General features: G+C 43.3%; 1 protein-coding gene across 2 annotated transcripts in view; it reads left to right on the top strand.

Moving 5' to 3' along the window:
- Nucleotides 1–2,297: 2,297 nt before the first annotated feature.
- Nucleotides 2,298–17,692, top strand: part of KIF26B (kinesin family member 26B) — a 348,619-nt gene continuing 333,224 nt past the window's right edge. For both annotated transcript variants that reach the window (XM_060753932.2, XM_060753931.2), the window contains exons 1-2: nt 2,298–3,001; nt 5,795–6,274. In XM_060753932.2, the coding sequence (XP_060609915.2) occupies nt 2,939–3,001; nt 5,795–6,274 (543 nt within the window). In that variant the 5' untranslated portion in view covers nt 2,298–2,938. The remainder of the gene's footprint in view (nt 3,002–5,794; nt 6,275–17,692) is intronic.

The raw sequence follows: 17,692 nt of genomic DNA, 5'->3' as shown, positions 1-17,692 counted from the left end.
AAAACAATTAAAAATAATTCTCTATGTATTAGACTTTTTTTGTGGGGAATGGGTTTCTTTTTTCTGGTTTATCTTAGGAAAACCTCATACAGAAACACAACTCTTGCCTTTTACAGTTTGGAAGCGTGAGAAAATGCCTCTCTGAAGCTGTAGGGTACACCAAAAACAAAACCACAGTTCAAAATTTTATTGCTAACCACTTGGCGTTCTGAGGGCTTTGTCTACACATGAAGATAATATAACACTTTAATGTCAGACGTCATCATGCAAGAGGAAGGATGCCAAGGATGGTCACAGGTGAGCCAAACGTTGCTCTCGGAAGAGAACTACTGAGGCTAGGAAGATTTGCACAGATCTCCTCATCCATTAAAAAAATCTATCCCCTTTCCCTCCCTCTCTTACGTTGGGGGCGGGGGGGGGGGTCTATCTGTCTGTCTGTCTATCTATCTATCTATCTATCTACCCATCTTTCTATCACCTATCAGATCTGTAAGAGAAGGAGGGAGGAAAAGGGTTATAAACACACACATACATATTATAATTATTGATAGTTCTTGATTAACAGAAGAGATTACATATTCATGTGTATCACTATATCTGTATGTGTATATTCCTATGTGTGTATGTTCATCCCTGTCAATCAAGGATTACTGCCATTAATGACTATATATGTGTGTAACTCTTTTCCTTCCCCTTTTTCTTACAGATTATATATACATATGCAAACACACATATATATACTCTAAGATCTCTCTCTACCAATCAGTCATATCCCCTGTCGATCCAGGACTACTGCCAATAATATATATATGTGTGTATGCCTTTTTCCCTCCTCCTCTTACATATTATATACACATATACAGATACACCTATATACTGAGATCTATTTATCTACAATATCCTTTATTAATCAAGGTCTACTTCCAATCATTAATATGTGTGTATATCAATTTTCGTTCCTCCTCTTAGAGATTATACATACATACATATATATACACACACATGTATATATGTAATCTCCCCTGTCAATCAAGGACTTCTGTTAATAATTAATATGTGCGTGTATAGCCCTTTTCCTCCCTCCCTCTCTTACATACACACGATGCACACATACATTAACACATACACACATATTAAATGTATACATACATGCATGCATGTGTGTAATCTCCTATGTCACTCAAGGACTACTTCAATCAATATATGTGTGTGCATCCCTTTTTGTCCTTCTTCTTACATATTATATATACATATACATAAATACACATATGTATGTATGTAATCAAATACTGTCAATAATTAATGTGTGTATAGCCTTTCTCCCTTCATCTCTTACACACACACACACACACACACACACACATTTTATACATACAGACATGTATATATGTGTGTGTGTGTAATCTCCCATGTCAATCAAGGACTACTTCCAATAATTCATATATATATGTGTGTATCCCCATCAATCAAATATTGTCAATAATTAATATGTGTGTATAGCCTTTCTCCTCCCTTCATCTCCCACAGATTATATATATATACACACAAACATATATACAATACACATATACATACTGATTTTATATACACACACATATTATATATGTAATCTCCCCTGTCAATCAAGGCTTCCTGCCAATCAATATGTGTAGGTAATCTCCTATGTCAATCAAAGACTTATCTCAATTAATGTGTGTGTGTCTTTTTGCTCCTTCTCTTACAGATTATATACATATGCACACATATACACTGATTATATATATACACACACGCACATGCACACATATTATATATGTAAGCTTCCATGTCAATCAAGGCTTCCTGCCAATCAATATGTGCACCTAATCTATGTCAATCAGACTATTGTCAATATATATATATGTGTGTGTATGTGTGTGTCCTTTTCCTCCCTCCTTCTCCTACAGATTATATTCCTATGCACACATATACACTGATTATACACAAACACACATTATATATCTAATCTCCCCTGTCAATCAAGGCTTCCTGCCAATCAATATGTGTACCTAATCTATGTCAATCAGACTACTGTCAATTAATGTGTGTGTGTGTGTGTGTGTCCTTTGCCTCCCTCTTTCTCTTACAGATCATATACATATATACATATGTACACATATACACCGATTACACATACATATTATCTATATATATATAAATCTCCCCTGTCAATCAAGGCTTCCTGCCAATCAAAGGGAGCCTTCCCGGAGCCAGTCAATAGCAAGGCGCCTGCAGTCCAGCCCCGGCTCTGCCCCTCTCTCTCTCTCTCTCTCTCTCTCTCTCTCTCTCTCAGAAGCCCAGGAGTTGCTGTCCGTAGAGCCAGGCAAGCCTTTCCCTTCCCTTTTGCAAAACTGTCAGGGAAGAAGCAGAGGGGGGAAAATGGGGGGAAAGATATTGGCTGCCTGCAACTCGGAGGCTCCTCCCCGAGCCTGGATCCCGAGATTTTTTGGGTGATTCTCTCTCTTTTTCAACTCAGAGAGGAACGAAGGAAACAAGTGGCCACCCCAAGCCAGGAGAAAGAGAGAGAGAGGGAGGGGGGGGGGCTTCATCCCTTTCCTCAGAATATCAAACCCAAATCCTACCCCCCTCTCTCTCTACCTTGGAGTTGTGGGAGAGAGAGAGAGAGAGAGAGAGAGGAGGAAAGGAAAAAAACCCTTGGATTTCTGCAGAAGCCGAAGAGTGGGAGACAATGAGGAGGAAGGGGATCGGGAGGCTTCTCGGCTGACCCTCCGGTTTGTGGGTTTTCTTTTTTTCCTGCCGGATTTTGGATCCAGAAGCTGAATATTTGGGGAGCAGCAGGAGCGAGGCCCCTTGCGCCCCTTCCCCACCCCTTTGGTGGCAGCCCCGCCGGTGGAGGTGCTTCTAGCCCAGGATACCAATTGGCAAGGAAGGAAAAGGGAAGCAAGCAAGGAAGGAAAGCATGAATTCGGTGGCTGGCAGCAAGGAGAGGATGGCCGTCGCCTCCCGCAGCAGGAAATACGGGGTAAGTTGGGCTCAAGTCGGGCGCGGATGGTGCAGAGAGGGATACAAAAGGGATGCCGGCTTCTCCTCCTCCTCGCCTTTCTTCCTTCTTTCCTGCTTTAACTTTGCCAGCCTCCGCCTGCTTTTCCTCTGCTCAGCAAGCAAAACGGGGCTCTTTCCCCAACCTTTTGTGGGGTTTGACAACCTAAAGGTGGGTGTGTGAGGGTTGGCATCCTCGCTTCTCGGAAGGGAAGCGCGCCCAAAGCCGCCTCTCCAAATGCCTCCAAGACCTCATCACACTAGAGAAAGAATCCACTTTAAATCCGGTTGCTGCCTCTTGCAGAATGCTGGGGTTTGTAGTCTAGGGAGGAGCCTTTAACAGCCTCACTAAAGTGCAAACCCCAGAATTCTGCAACCGGATTTAAAGTGGCGTCTTTCTCGAGTGTGATGAAGCCGAGATGAGCCTCCTCTCCAGGAATGAATGGATTTTCTTAGGCTGGCTCTACCCTGCTTGCTGATGCAGCTCAAACAGGGTTATAATGTGTTGTGGAAGGCTTTCGTGGCCGGAATCTCTGGGCTGCTGCGAGTTTGCCGGGCTGTCTGGCCATGTTCCAGAAGCATTCTCTCCTGACGTTTCGCCTGCATCTATGGAAGGCATCCTCAGAGGTTGTGAGATCCATTGGAAACTAAGTGGGGTTTCTATATCTGTCCAGGGTGGAAGAAAGAACTCTTGTATGTTTGAGGCAAGTGTCAGTGCTGCAATTGGCCATCTTGATTAGCACTGAATAGCTTTGCAGCTTCAAGGCTTGCCTGCTTCCTGCCTGGGGGGGATCCTTTGTTGGGAGGTGTTAGCCGGCCCTGATTGATTCTTGTCTGTTTGAGGAAAGTGTCAATGCTGTGATTGGCCACCATGATTAGCACTGAATAGCTTTGCAGCTTCAAGGCTTGCCTGCCTCCTGCCTGGGGGGATCCTTTGTTGGGAGGTGTTAGCCAGCCCTGATTGATTCTTGTTTGTTTGAGGCAAGTGTCAATGCTGCAATTGGCCACCTAGATTAGCATTGAATAGCTTTGGAGCTTCAAGGCTTGGCTGCCTCCTGTCTGGGGTGATCCGTTGTTGGGAGGTGTTAGCTGACCCTGATTGATTCTTGTCTGGAATCCCCCTGGTTTTTGAGGCTTGCTCTTTGCTAATTGCAACATTCACACCTACCTCAAGCAGAGATGAGTTATTTTCCCCACCCTGGACATTCCACAGATATATAAACCTCACTTGCCTAGTGTCCAACAGACCTCACAACCTCTGAGGATGCCTGCCATAGATGTGGGCAAAACATCAGGAGAAAATGCTTCTGGAACATGGCCATACAATCCGGAAAACTCACAGCAACCCAGTGTTCGAATGGCTTTGCACTAACCATATCATGCATTACTTGGCAGGGTAGATCCAGCCTTAGGCGAAGAAGCCTTAGAGTTGCTTTTGCTAACTCCTTCCTCTGAAATAGAGCCTGGGATCAATTCAGGCTCCCACCCAAGGGCTGACCAGGACCAATCCTGCATAACTTCCAGAATCAGAATCTTTGGGGCAAGGAAACCTGGCAAGGAAAGGGCGAGGCATTGCAATTGTCCCCATGCTGGGGGCTATTGTATTGTTATATATGCTGCCATTCACTGTTGGTCTCCTGCCCAGATACTTTCCAGGGCAAACCCTGCTTAGCCTCCAGAATCCAGACGGGTTCTTTTGGGCCTTTAAATTTGCCTTGGAGTCATGCCCTATAGGGGGCGGTATTGTAGTTCCCCTGTTGGAGGCCACTGCTACACAGCTTAGTTGCTCACTACTGGTTTCCCATCTAAGCAGGGCGGGCCCTGCTTAGCTTCTGTTCTCGAAGGAATTTAATTACAGCTTAGAAATTGGACAAAGAAAGGGGATATTGCAATGGCGCCCGTGTTGTGGGATACTGTTCTACACCAGGCATGGTCAAACTTCAGCCCTCCAGGTGTTTTGGACTTCAACTTACAATTGGGTGGGAGTTGAAGTCCAAAACACCCAGAGGGCTGAAGTTTGCCTGTGCCTGTTCTACACCCTGACATTGACGGTCTCCTATCCAGATGCCATCTAGGGCAAGCCCTACTTAGCTTTCAGGATCAGACAGTATCTCTGGGCTGCTGATCTCTTTTTTTAATGTTTGGCTTGGAACCCCGCAATTCCACCTGCTGGAGGCCATGTATAGTTTTCCTTTTTAGTCTCCCACCCAAGAGTGAGCCGGGGCCGACCCTGCTTAGCACTTAGGGCACTGAAACATGGTGGGACTTCAAAAATTATAAATGACTTAGAAATAATAATATGATACATGGCTTGCAAATAATAATAATAATAATAATAATAATAAACGGCATGGAAATAATAAATGGTTTGATGATGATGATAATAATAATAATAAATGGCATTGAAAAATAATAATAATAACAATAGATTTTGAAATAATAATAGACTAGGAAATAATATAATACATGGCTTGGAAATAATAATAATAATAATAATAATAATAATAATAATAATAATGGTTTGCTGTGATGTTTTCGGGGTGCATATGTTCCAGAAGCATTATCCCCTGACTTTTCGCCCACATCTATGGCAGGCATCCTCAGAGGTTGTGGGATCTGTATAGTTCTGCCTGGCTGGGAATGGGGCGAGGGAAGGCGCGTTGCCGCGTTCTGCCGAGAGAGGGCGCCTGCTCCCTCCTGCAACTTGCCTCTGCCTCGGGGCCACTGACTGGGGCTCTTCCCTCCTTTCTCTCTCTCTCCCTCCGTTGACTCCCAGGTGGCGGACCCTTGCTCCCCTCCCGCGAAGCCCTCCTCGGCGCCGCCTTTCTCCCCGGAGACCTGGTTCCGCAAGGCCTACGAAGAGTCCCGCGTCTCCTCCGCTGGAGGAGGAAGCGGAGGGGGAGGCGCCCGCCCCGCGCCCGAAGGCTCCGGCTCGGGCTCCGGCTCGGCGCTGGGCTCCTCCTCGTCGGGCAGCCCATCTCCGGGTTCGGGCACTTCCTCGCCGGGCTCCTTCGCCGGCTCTCCGGGCCCGGCTTCCCCGGGCATCGGCACCTCCTCGCCGGGCTCCTTGGGGGGCTCGCCGGGCTTCGGGACGGGCTCGCCGGGCTCCGGCAGCGGCGGCGGCTCCTCTCCGGGCTCCGACCGGGGCGCCTCCTGGTGCGAGAACTGCAGCGCCCGCTTGGCGGAGCTCAAGAGGCAGGCGCTCGCGCTCCTCGTCCCCGCAGCAGCAGCAGCAGCAGCAGGAGGAGGCAGCAAGGTGAGTGCAGCAGGAGGGGAGGGAGGAGCGCCCCCTGGTGGCCCCGCGGGAAAAACCACGCTGGCTCCGACCTGGGCGCCTCCAAGCGTTTCGGACTTACGCTCCCAGGATTCCTCACCATTGGGCAAGCTAGCAAAGGCTTCTGGGAGTTGGAGTCCCAAAGCTTCAACACCACTGGACAGTGTGCCCTCACATATCGCGGGTGTTACGTTCCAGCACCAGCCGCGAAAAGTTAATATGCGTAAAGTAGAGATGCTCTGTATATTATTATATTATCTATATAAATAAAAATGTAACGTTAGTTTGTGGGATTAACAGAACTCAAAAACCACTGGACAAATTGACACCAAATTTGAACACAACACACCTATCAGGCCAATGAGTGATCATCACTCATAAAAACAGTGAAAAACACAGCAGAAGAGACTTAAAAAGCCAAAAAACAAAATTACATGACAATGCATGCACAGAACCCCAGGGTCACAGACAGCAAAACAAACACCACAGGGGTGTTAACCTTTCCCTATACCATTCAAACCTATATAGATGGCTGGTGTTACACTTAAAAGATGTACCTGTTTCAACGTACATACAAATTCAACTTAAGAACAAACCTACAGAACCTATCTTGTTCGTAACTTTGGGACTGCTTGTATATACAATTAGGCATCATTTAACTGCCATGGCACAATGCTATATGGCAGTGGTTCTCAACCTGTGGGTCCCCAGGTGTTTTGGCCTAGAACCTAGAGCCAGTTTACCAACTGTTAGGATTTCTGGGAGTTGAAGGCCAAAACATCTGGGGACCCACAGGTTGAGAACCACTGCTATATGGCATCACTGGAGTTGTAGTTTTACAATGCCTTCTCTTCCCAAGAGTGAGGGTGCCTGTAGCGCCCAGGATTCCATATCAGGGAGACACAGCAGTTCAAGTAGGCTCAAGCTGCATTAGTTCTACAGTGTAGATGTCCCTTTGTGCAGCTCACAGTTTGGTTCTTAGACTGCATCTAGACCAGGCATGGGCAAACTTGGGCCCTCCAGGTGTTTTAGACTCCAACTCCCACAATTCCTTACAGCCTCAGACCCTTTCCATTTCCCCCTCAGGACTGTTTACGGACAAAGGTTATGTCTTTGTGTGGTATGTGATGTTACTTTATGTGATGTGTTTAATAATGTTTAATGTTATATCAGGGGAAGGGTCAATGTTGAGGTTTTATACTGTTTTTTATCGATCGCATTGAATTGTTGCCAACTCTGTGAACTGCCCTGAGTCCCCTTCGGGGTTGAGAAGGGTGGTATCTAAATACCACAAATAAATATGACACTGTAGAACTTCCAGGATTCCATAATGACGTTAAATTTTGATGTTAAATTGCATTTATTCTGTGGTGTAGATACATCCTTAGGACCTCATCACACTAGAGAATGAATCCCCCTTAAAACCTGTAGCTGCCTCCTGCAGAATTCTGGGGTTTGTAGTTTAGGGAGGAGCCTTTAATAGCCTCACTAAACTCCAAACCCCAGAATTCTGCATGAGGCAGAAACCGGATTTAAAGTGGATTCATTCTCTGGTGTGATGAATTACTTAGACAGTGGCCTCACTAAGGTTTGCACTTTTGATGCCATCACAGTTCACAATGATTATCTCTGAAGTCTTTCATAAGAAAATTACCATCCAATTATAAAAATATTTTTGTAGTTAAACCTCTGAAATATTTGTTTCATGTGACCAGCTTGAATATACTGTATTAATACAGGTTGAGCGTCCCTTATCCAGAATTTTGAAATATTTCATTACTGTCCACATGGGAGGTTGAGACACCTTTGCTTTCTGGTGGTTTGGTGTACATAAACTTTTATTTCATGCACAAAATTGTTAAATATAGCATGTATAAACTTACCCTCAGGCTATGGGTATGGGAAACAGGAATGAATTTCTTATTTAGACACGAGTCCCATCTCTCATTATGTACATACATGCAAATACAGGTATTACAAAATCTGAACTCCAATGCTCTTCTGGTCCCCCAAGCAATTTGGATCAGGGATACTCAACCTGTATACCTGTAAGAGTAAAACTCTATGCTAGTTTACTTTTTGAACCTTCTAATGTATTGATTCTCAACCTTCCTAATGCTGCGACCCTTTAATACAGTTCCTCATGTTGTGGTGACCCCCAAGCATAACATTGTTTTTGTTGCTACTTCATAACTATAATTTTGCTACTGTTATGAATCATAATGTAAATATCTGATAGGAAGGGTGTATTTTCATTCACTTGACCACATTTGGCACAAATACCCAATCTGTCCAAATTTGAATACTGGTGGGGTTAGGGCGGATTGATTTTGTCAATTGGGAGTTGTGGTTGCTGGGATTTATAGTTAACCTACAATCAAAGGGCCCTTTCCCCCCTGCCTTGCACACTCTCCTTCACCACACTGCCATGTGCCAAGCACACCTGCTCTCTTCCTGCTTGAAGTCTCAGAAACAGCCCTCCCCTTGGCTGAGAAGCCGGCCAATCACAGAAGGAGGAAGACTTTTGGTGGGAGGATTCGCCGTCTGTTTCCAAAAAGGAAGAGAAGGACAGGTGGAGAGATCTTCAGCCTTTCTGCCAAAGGGGTTCCTAAGACCATCAGAAATATGTGTTCTCTGATGGTCTTTGTTGACCTGTCTGAAGCCCCCTCGCAACCCACCCACGTTTTCATTGCTGCTGTTTTTATAGTCATCTAAGCTTGTCAAATATTCTGATATTTCAACTATGAGAAACATTAAGGATTCTGGTCTGGGAGGGGATCTATGTGGTGGTACTGTGACACTAACCATAGTGACACCACTGCACTTTGGCCATTTCAGATTTATGGCTCTTAAAGTGGATCTGATGCTCCTGCAGCCATGCTTTCATGCTTGGATGTTGGTCATGGTCAAATTTGCCCTGCCTTTGAGTCCAAACCTAGAAAAAAAGCTAGCCATGGTGCTCAATCCTGCACCTTGGATGGGTCCTTTAAAATATAGGTTATGTGAAAACCAGCAGCCCAAACACTTTACAGGTGCTTCTGTGTTGCTACTACATTTGATTTAAATAGAATCAATAAAAATATGCATGCTTTGACAGCTTGCACTTTGGCATTTTAAATCCACTGAAATCAGCGCCTCCAGGAATCATATGGATTCCTGGCCAGAAGCTAACCAATATTTACATGGAAATAAGCACAATGTTGTTGTGGGAAGGGATCATTTATTTTTAAAGGACACACAGTGCAGGTAAAATGAGTATCTGCCCATGCCAATCACCCCCCCCCCCCCACACACAACATCATGGTTTAGGAAAAGAAAGGAAAAGCCACCTACCTTCTTAAGCAGTGTCTGTCTGGAAGAAGATTGTTATACCTATGTTCACTAAAGGTGATGTTGAGCCGCGGTGGCGCAATGGGTTAAACCAGTGGTGCTCAGCCTGTGGATCCCCAGGTGTTTTGGCCTACAACTCCCAGAAATCCCAGCCAGCTGTTAGGATTTCTGGGAGTTGAAGACCAAAACTTCTGGTGACCCACAGATTGAGAACCACTGGGTTAAACCATTTTACTGGCTGAACAGCTGACTTGAAGGCTGAGGTAGGCTGGATGGATATTACTCAAGCTTGGCCATTCTCACTGTGATATAACTCTGGTTTTTATGACCGAGGCTTACTCCCAGGTAAGTGGGTCTATAATGGCACGGTATTCACTCCATAGAGATCATTTGGGTGAAATTGATGTGTAGTTATGCAGAGTGGTAAATTGATGGAGAACTGGACTGAATAAGGATAAGGGTAATGGAAAAGGAGGTTCATCTCTGCTCTAGCCTTCATGACTCAAGGCAAATTTATTTCTGTTGCTTAGCTTAGGCGATCCCTCGCTTTCCGAGGATGATTGTCTTCCAATATTCTTGTGGGTCCGTATGTGGCTGTGGAGCCCTATTCTTGCTCTGCATCTTCTTCCGCAGTGAGGGCATTGGTTTCCAGGTGGAAGGCGGTCTCGGCCGGGGTTGGCTTGACGCGCCTTCCTCTTGGCACGTTTCTGTTTTTCACCCTCCACTCGTGCCTCCTCAAATTCTGCAGCACTGCTGGTCACAGCTGACCTCCAGCTGGAGCGGTCAAGGGCCAGGGCTTCCCGGTTCTCACAGTCTATGCCAGAGTTTTTAAGACTGGCTTTGAGCCCATCTTTAAATCTCTTTTCCTGTCCTCCAACATTCCGTTTTCTGTTCTTGAGTTCGGAGTAGAGCAGCTGCTTTGGGAGACGGTGGTCGGGCATCCGGACAACATGGCCGGTCCAGCGGAGTTGGTGGCGGAGGACTATTGCTTCAATGCTGGTGGTCTTTGCTTCTTCCAGCACGCTGACGTTTGTCCGCTTGTCTTCCCAAGAGATTTGCAGGATTTTCCGGAGGCAGCGCTGATGGAATCGTTCCAGGAGTTGCATGTGACGTCTGTAGACAGTCCACGTCTCACAGGCATAGAGCAGGGTTGGGAGGACAATAGCTTTATAAACAAGCACCTTGGTATCCCTTCGGATGTCCCGGTCCTCAAACACTCTCTGCTTCATTCGGAAAAATTCTGCGCTTGCAGAGCTCAGGCGGTGTTGTATTTCGGCGTCGATGTTGACTTTGGTGGAGAGGTGGCTGCCAAGGTAGTGGAAATTATCAACATTTTCTAATGTTACACCATTAAGCTGTATCACTGGCATTGGAGAGGGGTTGGCTGGTGTCTGCTGGAAAAGCACCTTGGTTTTTTCGATGTTCAATGACAAGCTGAGCTTCTCGTATGCTTCTGCAAAGGTGTTTAGAGTGGCTTGTAGATCTTCTTCTGAATGCGCACAGACGACGTTGTCATCAGCATACTGGAGTTCTATAACAGATGTTGTTGTGACCTTGGTTTTGGCTTTCAGTCTGCTGAGGTTGAATAGCTTGCCATCTGTCCGATAGATGATTTCCACTCCGGTGGGAAGCTTCCTATCAACAAGGTGAAGTATCATAGCAATGAAGATGGAGAATAAAGTTGGGGCAGTAACACATCCCTGTTTGACACCTGATTCCACCTTAAATGGGTCACTTTGGGAGCCATTGCTGTCCAAGACTGTTGCTATCATGTCATCATGAAGGAGCCGCAGGATGTTCACAAATTTGCTTGGGCACCCGATTTTTTGGAGGATGGTCCAGAGAGCGCTGCGATTCACTGTGTCGAATGCCTTTGCAAGGTCGATGAATTTATTTCTGTAGGCCACCCATCATTGTCAATCAGTTTATACCAGATATTGGCAAATGTCTGCCCTACAGTTGTTTTGAACTTCAACTCCCAAAATTCATAACAGCTGTAGGGCTGAAGTTTCCCCATGCCTGGCCAATTTCAGACTGCCATTTCTGCACACTGATGCACGCTGTCTGTCTCCGGAAATTGCATGATATTTTGAGATGCTTCTCACTTCTCACTTCAAACACATCTTTGTAGTCTTTTCATGATTGTGGGAATGCTGTACTTCAAGGGTGGGCATTTGAAGTGAACATGTAGCCCAATATTTTCCCCCAGGAACCTTCAAAGATTATTCCAGCTACCAAATAAATACATAAATAGGAAAATACAATGGAGAGTGGTCAGAAACCCAATCGTGCTTTTGGAAAAATAGCTATTTTTATGTTAAATGGAGGAGGACACTAGCAATGTACTGAGATGAATCCTGTACATTGTTGTGTGCCTTCTAGCACCACACTTCCCCTTTGATGTAGTTGAATTTAGTATGTGGTGTTAGCATTCATAGTGGATACAGTAAAATAGCACCTTTGCCAGTTTCAGTGAAGATGTATACCACTGTTTAAAAAATGCTTATTTTGAAGAAAAGTTTCATTCTTTTGGAAAATTAAGTATAAGAGAAACTTTTGCTCCGAGAGGGCAGTATTCTGTGTGTATAGTATTTTCTTTTATGGCCTCGCTATAGGTTACCAACTCAACTGAGGGAGTGAGTGGGTTTTACAATGGGCCTTTGTTTACCAAGATCATAGATGGGAATTGCTGTGATCTGCCTACACAGCAAGGCATAAATGCAAGATTGTTTGAACACTTTGTAAAAGTAGAATGTGTAATATATATAAAAGAGCCATTTATGTGATACAATTTTGAGCTTTTAAAATGACTGCATAGCATTGTGGAACGCAAGGATGCAGTTTATTACTGTGCACACGTAAATATTGATTACATGCAGTGCATTCCTCAGAAAAAAGTCTCAGTGCATTAAATGGGACTTACTTTCAGGTTCATGTTATAGAATTGTAGCTTTATCCTTCTATATATTATATTTTAAGCTTCTATTAGGCATCTGAATTCATGTTACCATCTGTGTTTCGCAGCTGAAAAGGCTATCATACAATTGAAAACAGGAGTGGCAGGGTTCTGTATTTAGCGGTAGTTTTGTCCTTTAAAATAACCTTAGCTTTAAACTATTTTAATGTATTCTTGAACTTAGAAGTCCTGTGCTCTCGTGTATCTAAATCAGTGGTTCCCAACCTGTGGTCTGTGGACCACCAGTGGTCCGCAAGAACTAAAGTATGGTCTGCGGCCTCACTGTTACTACACCATTGTAACGATTTGTCACCTTTTTGGTACTAATGTTGGAGAGTGGTCCCTGGTCAAGTGATCCCTGGTCAAAAAAAGGTTGGGAACCACTGATCTAAATCAAGCATTGCCTCCAGAGATACTTCCTATTGCTATTCCTCCCCCAACATTTTGGTGTGGCTCTGTATATAATGTATTGTCGAAGGTTTTCATGGCCGGAATCACTGGGTTGTTGTAGTTTTTCCAGGCTGTATGGCCATGTTCTAGAAGCATTCTCTCCTGACGTTTTGCCTGCATCTGTGGCAAGCATCCACAGAGGTTTAGTTGTCAGGTTAGTTTTGAATTATGGTGGCCCTATGAGTGAAAGTCCTCCAAGAAATCTTGTTATTTATTAAAAGCCCTGATAAAATTGTGCATATGCAGGGTCATTGCTTCCTTGATTGAATCAACTTATCTGTATACGTGGCCTTTAATGACTGATAGTTGTAACCTTCTTGTAGCCTGAGATGGTGTAAATAAGTGCCATATGTCGGCTGGCATCCTGCTTGTTAGTCTCAATTAAACTAGACCCATTAGATCCTTGAGTAGTCCCAACTAAACTAGAACTGTTGGATTTTTGAATGGTGAGTCAACATGTACCCAAATCCCATTGATTGAATTCCAGCTCAGACTAATAATAGGATATACGGTAAGTCTTAATATGAAGAATTGTCACAATTGACAGTGTGTTTCATCAGTGACATGGCAATACTAGTAATATTTATTTATTTATTTATTTACTTCGCTTATATACCGCAATTCTCAGCCTAATGGCAACTCATTGCGGTGTACAACATAGAAAAACAGGTGCAAAATACAAACATAGTGAAAAATAATCCGCAGTACATCATATATACCAATGACACATTTACATATGTGCTTGAAGGATTATTGTAATTTCTTGCCCCAAGTTCTTCCACATAAAATTTGTGTTCCACATGAAATTTGTGTTCCAATCACTTAACTGTGACTATGAACAATTCTGGGTTTGTGGGTAGAACGAGTGATGTGTGTCAAACTGCACCGAATCAACATGAACATTACAGTGAAACAATAACACATTGCTGTAATTGATCTCTTCCATTAGAAAAACGGAACAACAATTTATGATGGGTTTTACTTGGCAAGATTTCTGTAGAGGCAGTTTTGCTTTTGCCTTCCTCTGAGGCTGAGAGAGTGTTGACTTGATCAAAGTCATCTGCTGGGTTTTCGTAGCGAGAGGCATAGTCAAACCTTGCTCTCTTTGGGCCGTAGTCATATGGTGAAACCACTTCATTGCATCATTTCATGAGAGTTGCAATATCTATTCACAATCACATTCACATAAACGTTGACTTCTGATACTTAGAACACCTTGTCTTAGACCAGTGGTTCCCAACCTGTGATCCGTGAACCACCAGTGGTTTACAAGAACAAAAATATGGTCTGTGTCCTCACCATTGCTACACCATTGCCTCGAAATCATGTGGCAACAAGAGTGACTGGTCTTGCGAAACCCTCTTAGTGCCAAGGCAAAGGGGATGTTGGCTGGGGAGAGGCTAACTACCGACGAAAGATTACCACTACCACATCAGGTCTAGATTATTAAATATGTTTTTCTGTGGGCGAGCAGATGGCGACTTCTGGCCTATCCAATGCAATTTTCTGAATCAGCTCCCCAAATAACCAAACCAAATCTGCAGTTGACCAAAAACCGATTCGTAACTCTTTTGGTACTAATGTTGGAGAGTAGTCCCTGGTCCCAAAGTGGTCCCTAGTCAAGTGATCCCTGGTCAAAAAAAAGGTTGGAAACCACTTTTTTAGATGGATGGACAGAATGAAGACGCTGTAACTAGGTGGTGTGAAAGAGCCCCAGCTTTCAGAATTAGATTCTGACCTAGGAAACCTGCAGTGAAAAAAAAAAAAGAGAGTGCCTCTTAGTGTCAACAAACTCTTTCTGTTGCTACTGAATAGTCATGAACCTGTTCCTCTGTGCTTAAGAGATAGAGGGCCCTTCCACACAGCCCTATATTTCAGAATATCATGGTAGAAAATCCCACATTATCTGCTTTGAACTGGAATATACGGCAGTGTGGACTCAGATAACCCAGTTCAAAGCAGTTATTGTGGGATTTTCTGCCTTGATATTCTGAGATATAGGGCTGTGTGGAAGGGCCCAGAGATATTATATCCAAAATCATGGTTTCCAGTGAGGAAAGTGTTCTGATACTTTTCTTGCAGAAAAAAGCACCATGAGAATTTATTTTCCTGTGTAGTGTATTACGATAGGAGTTCTGCATATAGTATTTATTTGACCTTTTGAACGCTGTGTTCTTTATCTGGACTTCATATAACTGCTTGTTGAAACCTGCCCCTCCCACCCGGCGGCAGAAGCTCTCATCAGGGACTTCTGTGTTAGTGGAGTGTTATAAGGCATTGTAAGCATGATTTTCTTCCATAGTAACCCTGTAAATGTTCTAACACCAGTGGGTTGCATATATGTGACATACTGCCAGTCAGCTAGCACTGTCAGGTCCAAGTGTTATCAAATGATAATATTTACTCTTCCACTTCAAAGAGCTTTCTTTGGTCGTTTGCATCAAGAGGTATCAAGTGAAAACAGGGAGAATGTGGTTGAAGGCTCTTTCGCACTTGTTTCTTGAATTGCATTCATCACAATTTATTTACGGTGCTCTTTGAAATAAAAATATGGATGATCTGAAATGTCTGTCTTGAATAGGATCTTGAGGTTGTATGAATGATTCATGGTGAAAGGTTGTTATTTCCAAGTATTAAATATGAAAAAAAGGACTTGAATTCTAAAAGAAATGACCCTTGTGTTCAAGGAATGGCTATGATGTTAAAGAACAACACTTACCTTGCATAGGTATTAATTGCTGAGGATTTTCTGGAGTACCTGAAAATACTAAACATGGGTATTTTACTGTAGCACATATTCAGATACAGGATCGATGTAGAAATATTACCAAATCATATACTACAGTGAAACCTGCTTAATAGGTAGGAACTCATTAATACTATATATAACAGATGCATAGAGTCAAAGAAAAAAAAAACGCTGCAGTGGAACTCTTTAGGGATTTTTAGTGGCAGAAGTACAAACTTTTGAGAATCGTTGGTCATTTGAAGTCTTCAGACATTGGCTCATACATTTTTCCCCAATATTCGTGTAATTAAAGAAATGGTGAGCCAGGATTCCAAAATTGTTTGTTGTTGTGCTGATCTATATTGCTTGGTTCCTCTAGATCATTGTTCCCAACCTTTTTTTTTTTACCAGGGACCACTCTCCTATATTAGTACTAAAGGTGTTACGAATCAGTTTTTGGTCAATTTTAAATTCAGTTTGGTTATTTGGGGTGCTGACTCAGAAAAGTTCATTGGATAGACCACATCAGCTCTAGTTTCTGATACAGAACATATGCCATCTAGTAGTCACCATCTTCTCACTCAGAGAAAACCTTATTAAATAATTAGAGCTGATGTGGTGGTAGTAGTAGTAGTAGTAATTTTTTTGTCGGTAATCAGCCTCTCCCCTCCAGACATTCCCATTATCTTGGAACAGTAAGAGGGTTTTGCAAGACCAGTCACTTTGAATGACATGTAGTTTCAAGGCAATGATGTCATTGTGAGGCCGCAGACCATATTTTCCTTCTTTCCGGACCACTGGTGGTCCAGGGACCACAGGTTGGGAACCACTGCTCTAGACAGCAGGCATGGATACGTAATTAGAAATTAACAAGAACAAAGAAATCTAGAATTATACTTTACTGGGACTCCTTGATTTTCAATTCTGAAACATTTTGAGAAGGGGCATTCTGGTTTATTGCTTCTGGGGAATGTGGCTGTTATTGAAAACTGCTTCCAACATATTCAGCTAGATCACTTTGCTTCCTGAGAGAAACCTGTTGTAACTTTATATCTACAGAAACCATGATATGTGGGATAGAGATATAAATTGGTATTGGTATGCCCTACTAACTTATCCATTCTGTGAGATAGCATTTTAGAAGTAATTTGCTATCACAAAAATCCTGGGAAGTTTTTTAGACTACAGATTCCAACATCCTGGCTGTGCTGGATGGGCAGTTTGGGGAACTGTGTGTTTTGAACAGAATAGCCAGAATTAGTGAGATTTTAACTAACACCATAACAAGCCATTCTGGCTATTACAGAGCCTAAGGGAGCAAAAAGATTAAACTGAAGGCTGCTTTTAAAACACTTGGGAACCGTGTTCTCAACAATTTCCCAAACGGAGTAAACACATTGAATCAATGAAGTTTAAATAAGGTTGGACTCATGAGGGTCTTATTGATCCACTGGATTTACTCTAGGGAATAACTATTGTACTGTACTTAGATTCTAGTTGATCATAAGTAAGTAACTTGCCCTCGGTAAATTCCCTGGTTATTACCAGTGGTGATAAACAGAATGTTGCTTGTGAACAATAAAATGGCATTCTCCACAATAACAGGCAATATGATAAGTCAGAATTTGTTTGTGCTGAGCTGTTCAAAAACTATACCCCCAGTTCTGTACCCTTTCTCTGCTATTATGTCACATATTTCAAAGCAAAGAGCACATGGAATGGACCGTGTCTCCCTTTTTGTATGTTCTCTGGGTTTGGCTGGTTCTACTTATGATGAATTAGGATCTTAATATAGTTAATGTCCTATCCCTTTTTTAGTTTTTGTTTTTTTTCCTGGTGTCAGGAGTCACTTCAGAAACTGCAAATTGCTTCTGGTGTTAGAGAATTAGCCATCTGCAAGGACATTGCCCAGGGGACCCCCAGATGTTTGATGTTT

This window comes from Anolis sagrei, chromosome 1 (assembly GCF_037176765.1).
Source record: "Anolis sagrei isolate rAnoSag1 chromosome 1, rAnoSag1.mat, whole genome shotgun sequence".
Taxonomy (NCBI): Eukaryota; Metazoa; Chordata; class Lepidosauria; order Squamata; family Dactyloidae; genus Anolis; species Anolis sagrei.
The sequence above is the reverse complement of the archived record's forward strand: the minus strand, read 5'-3'. Positions and strand labels throughout refer to the sequence as shown.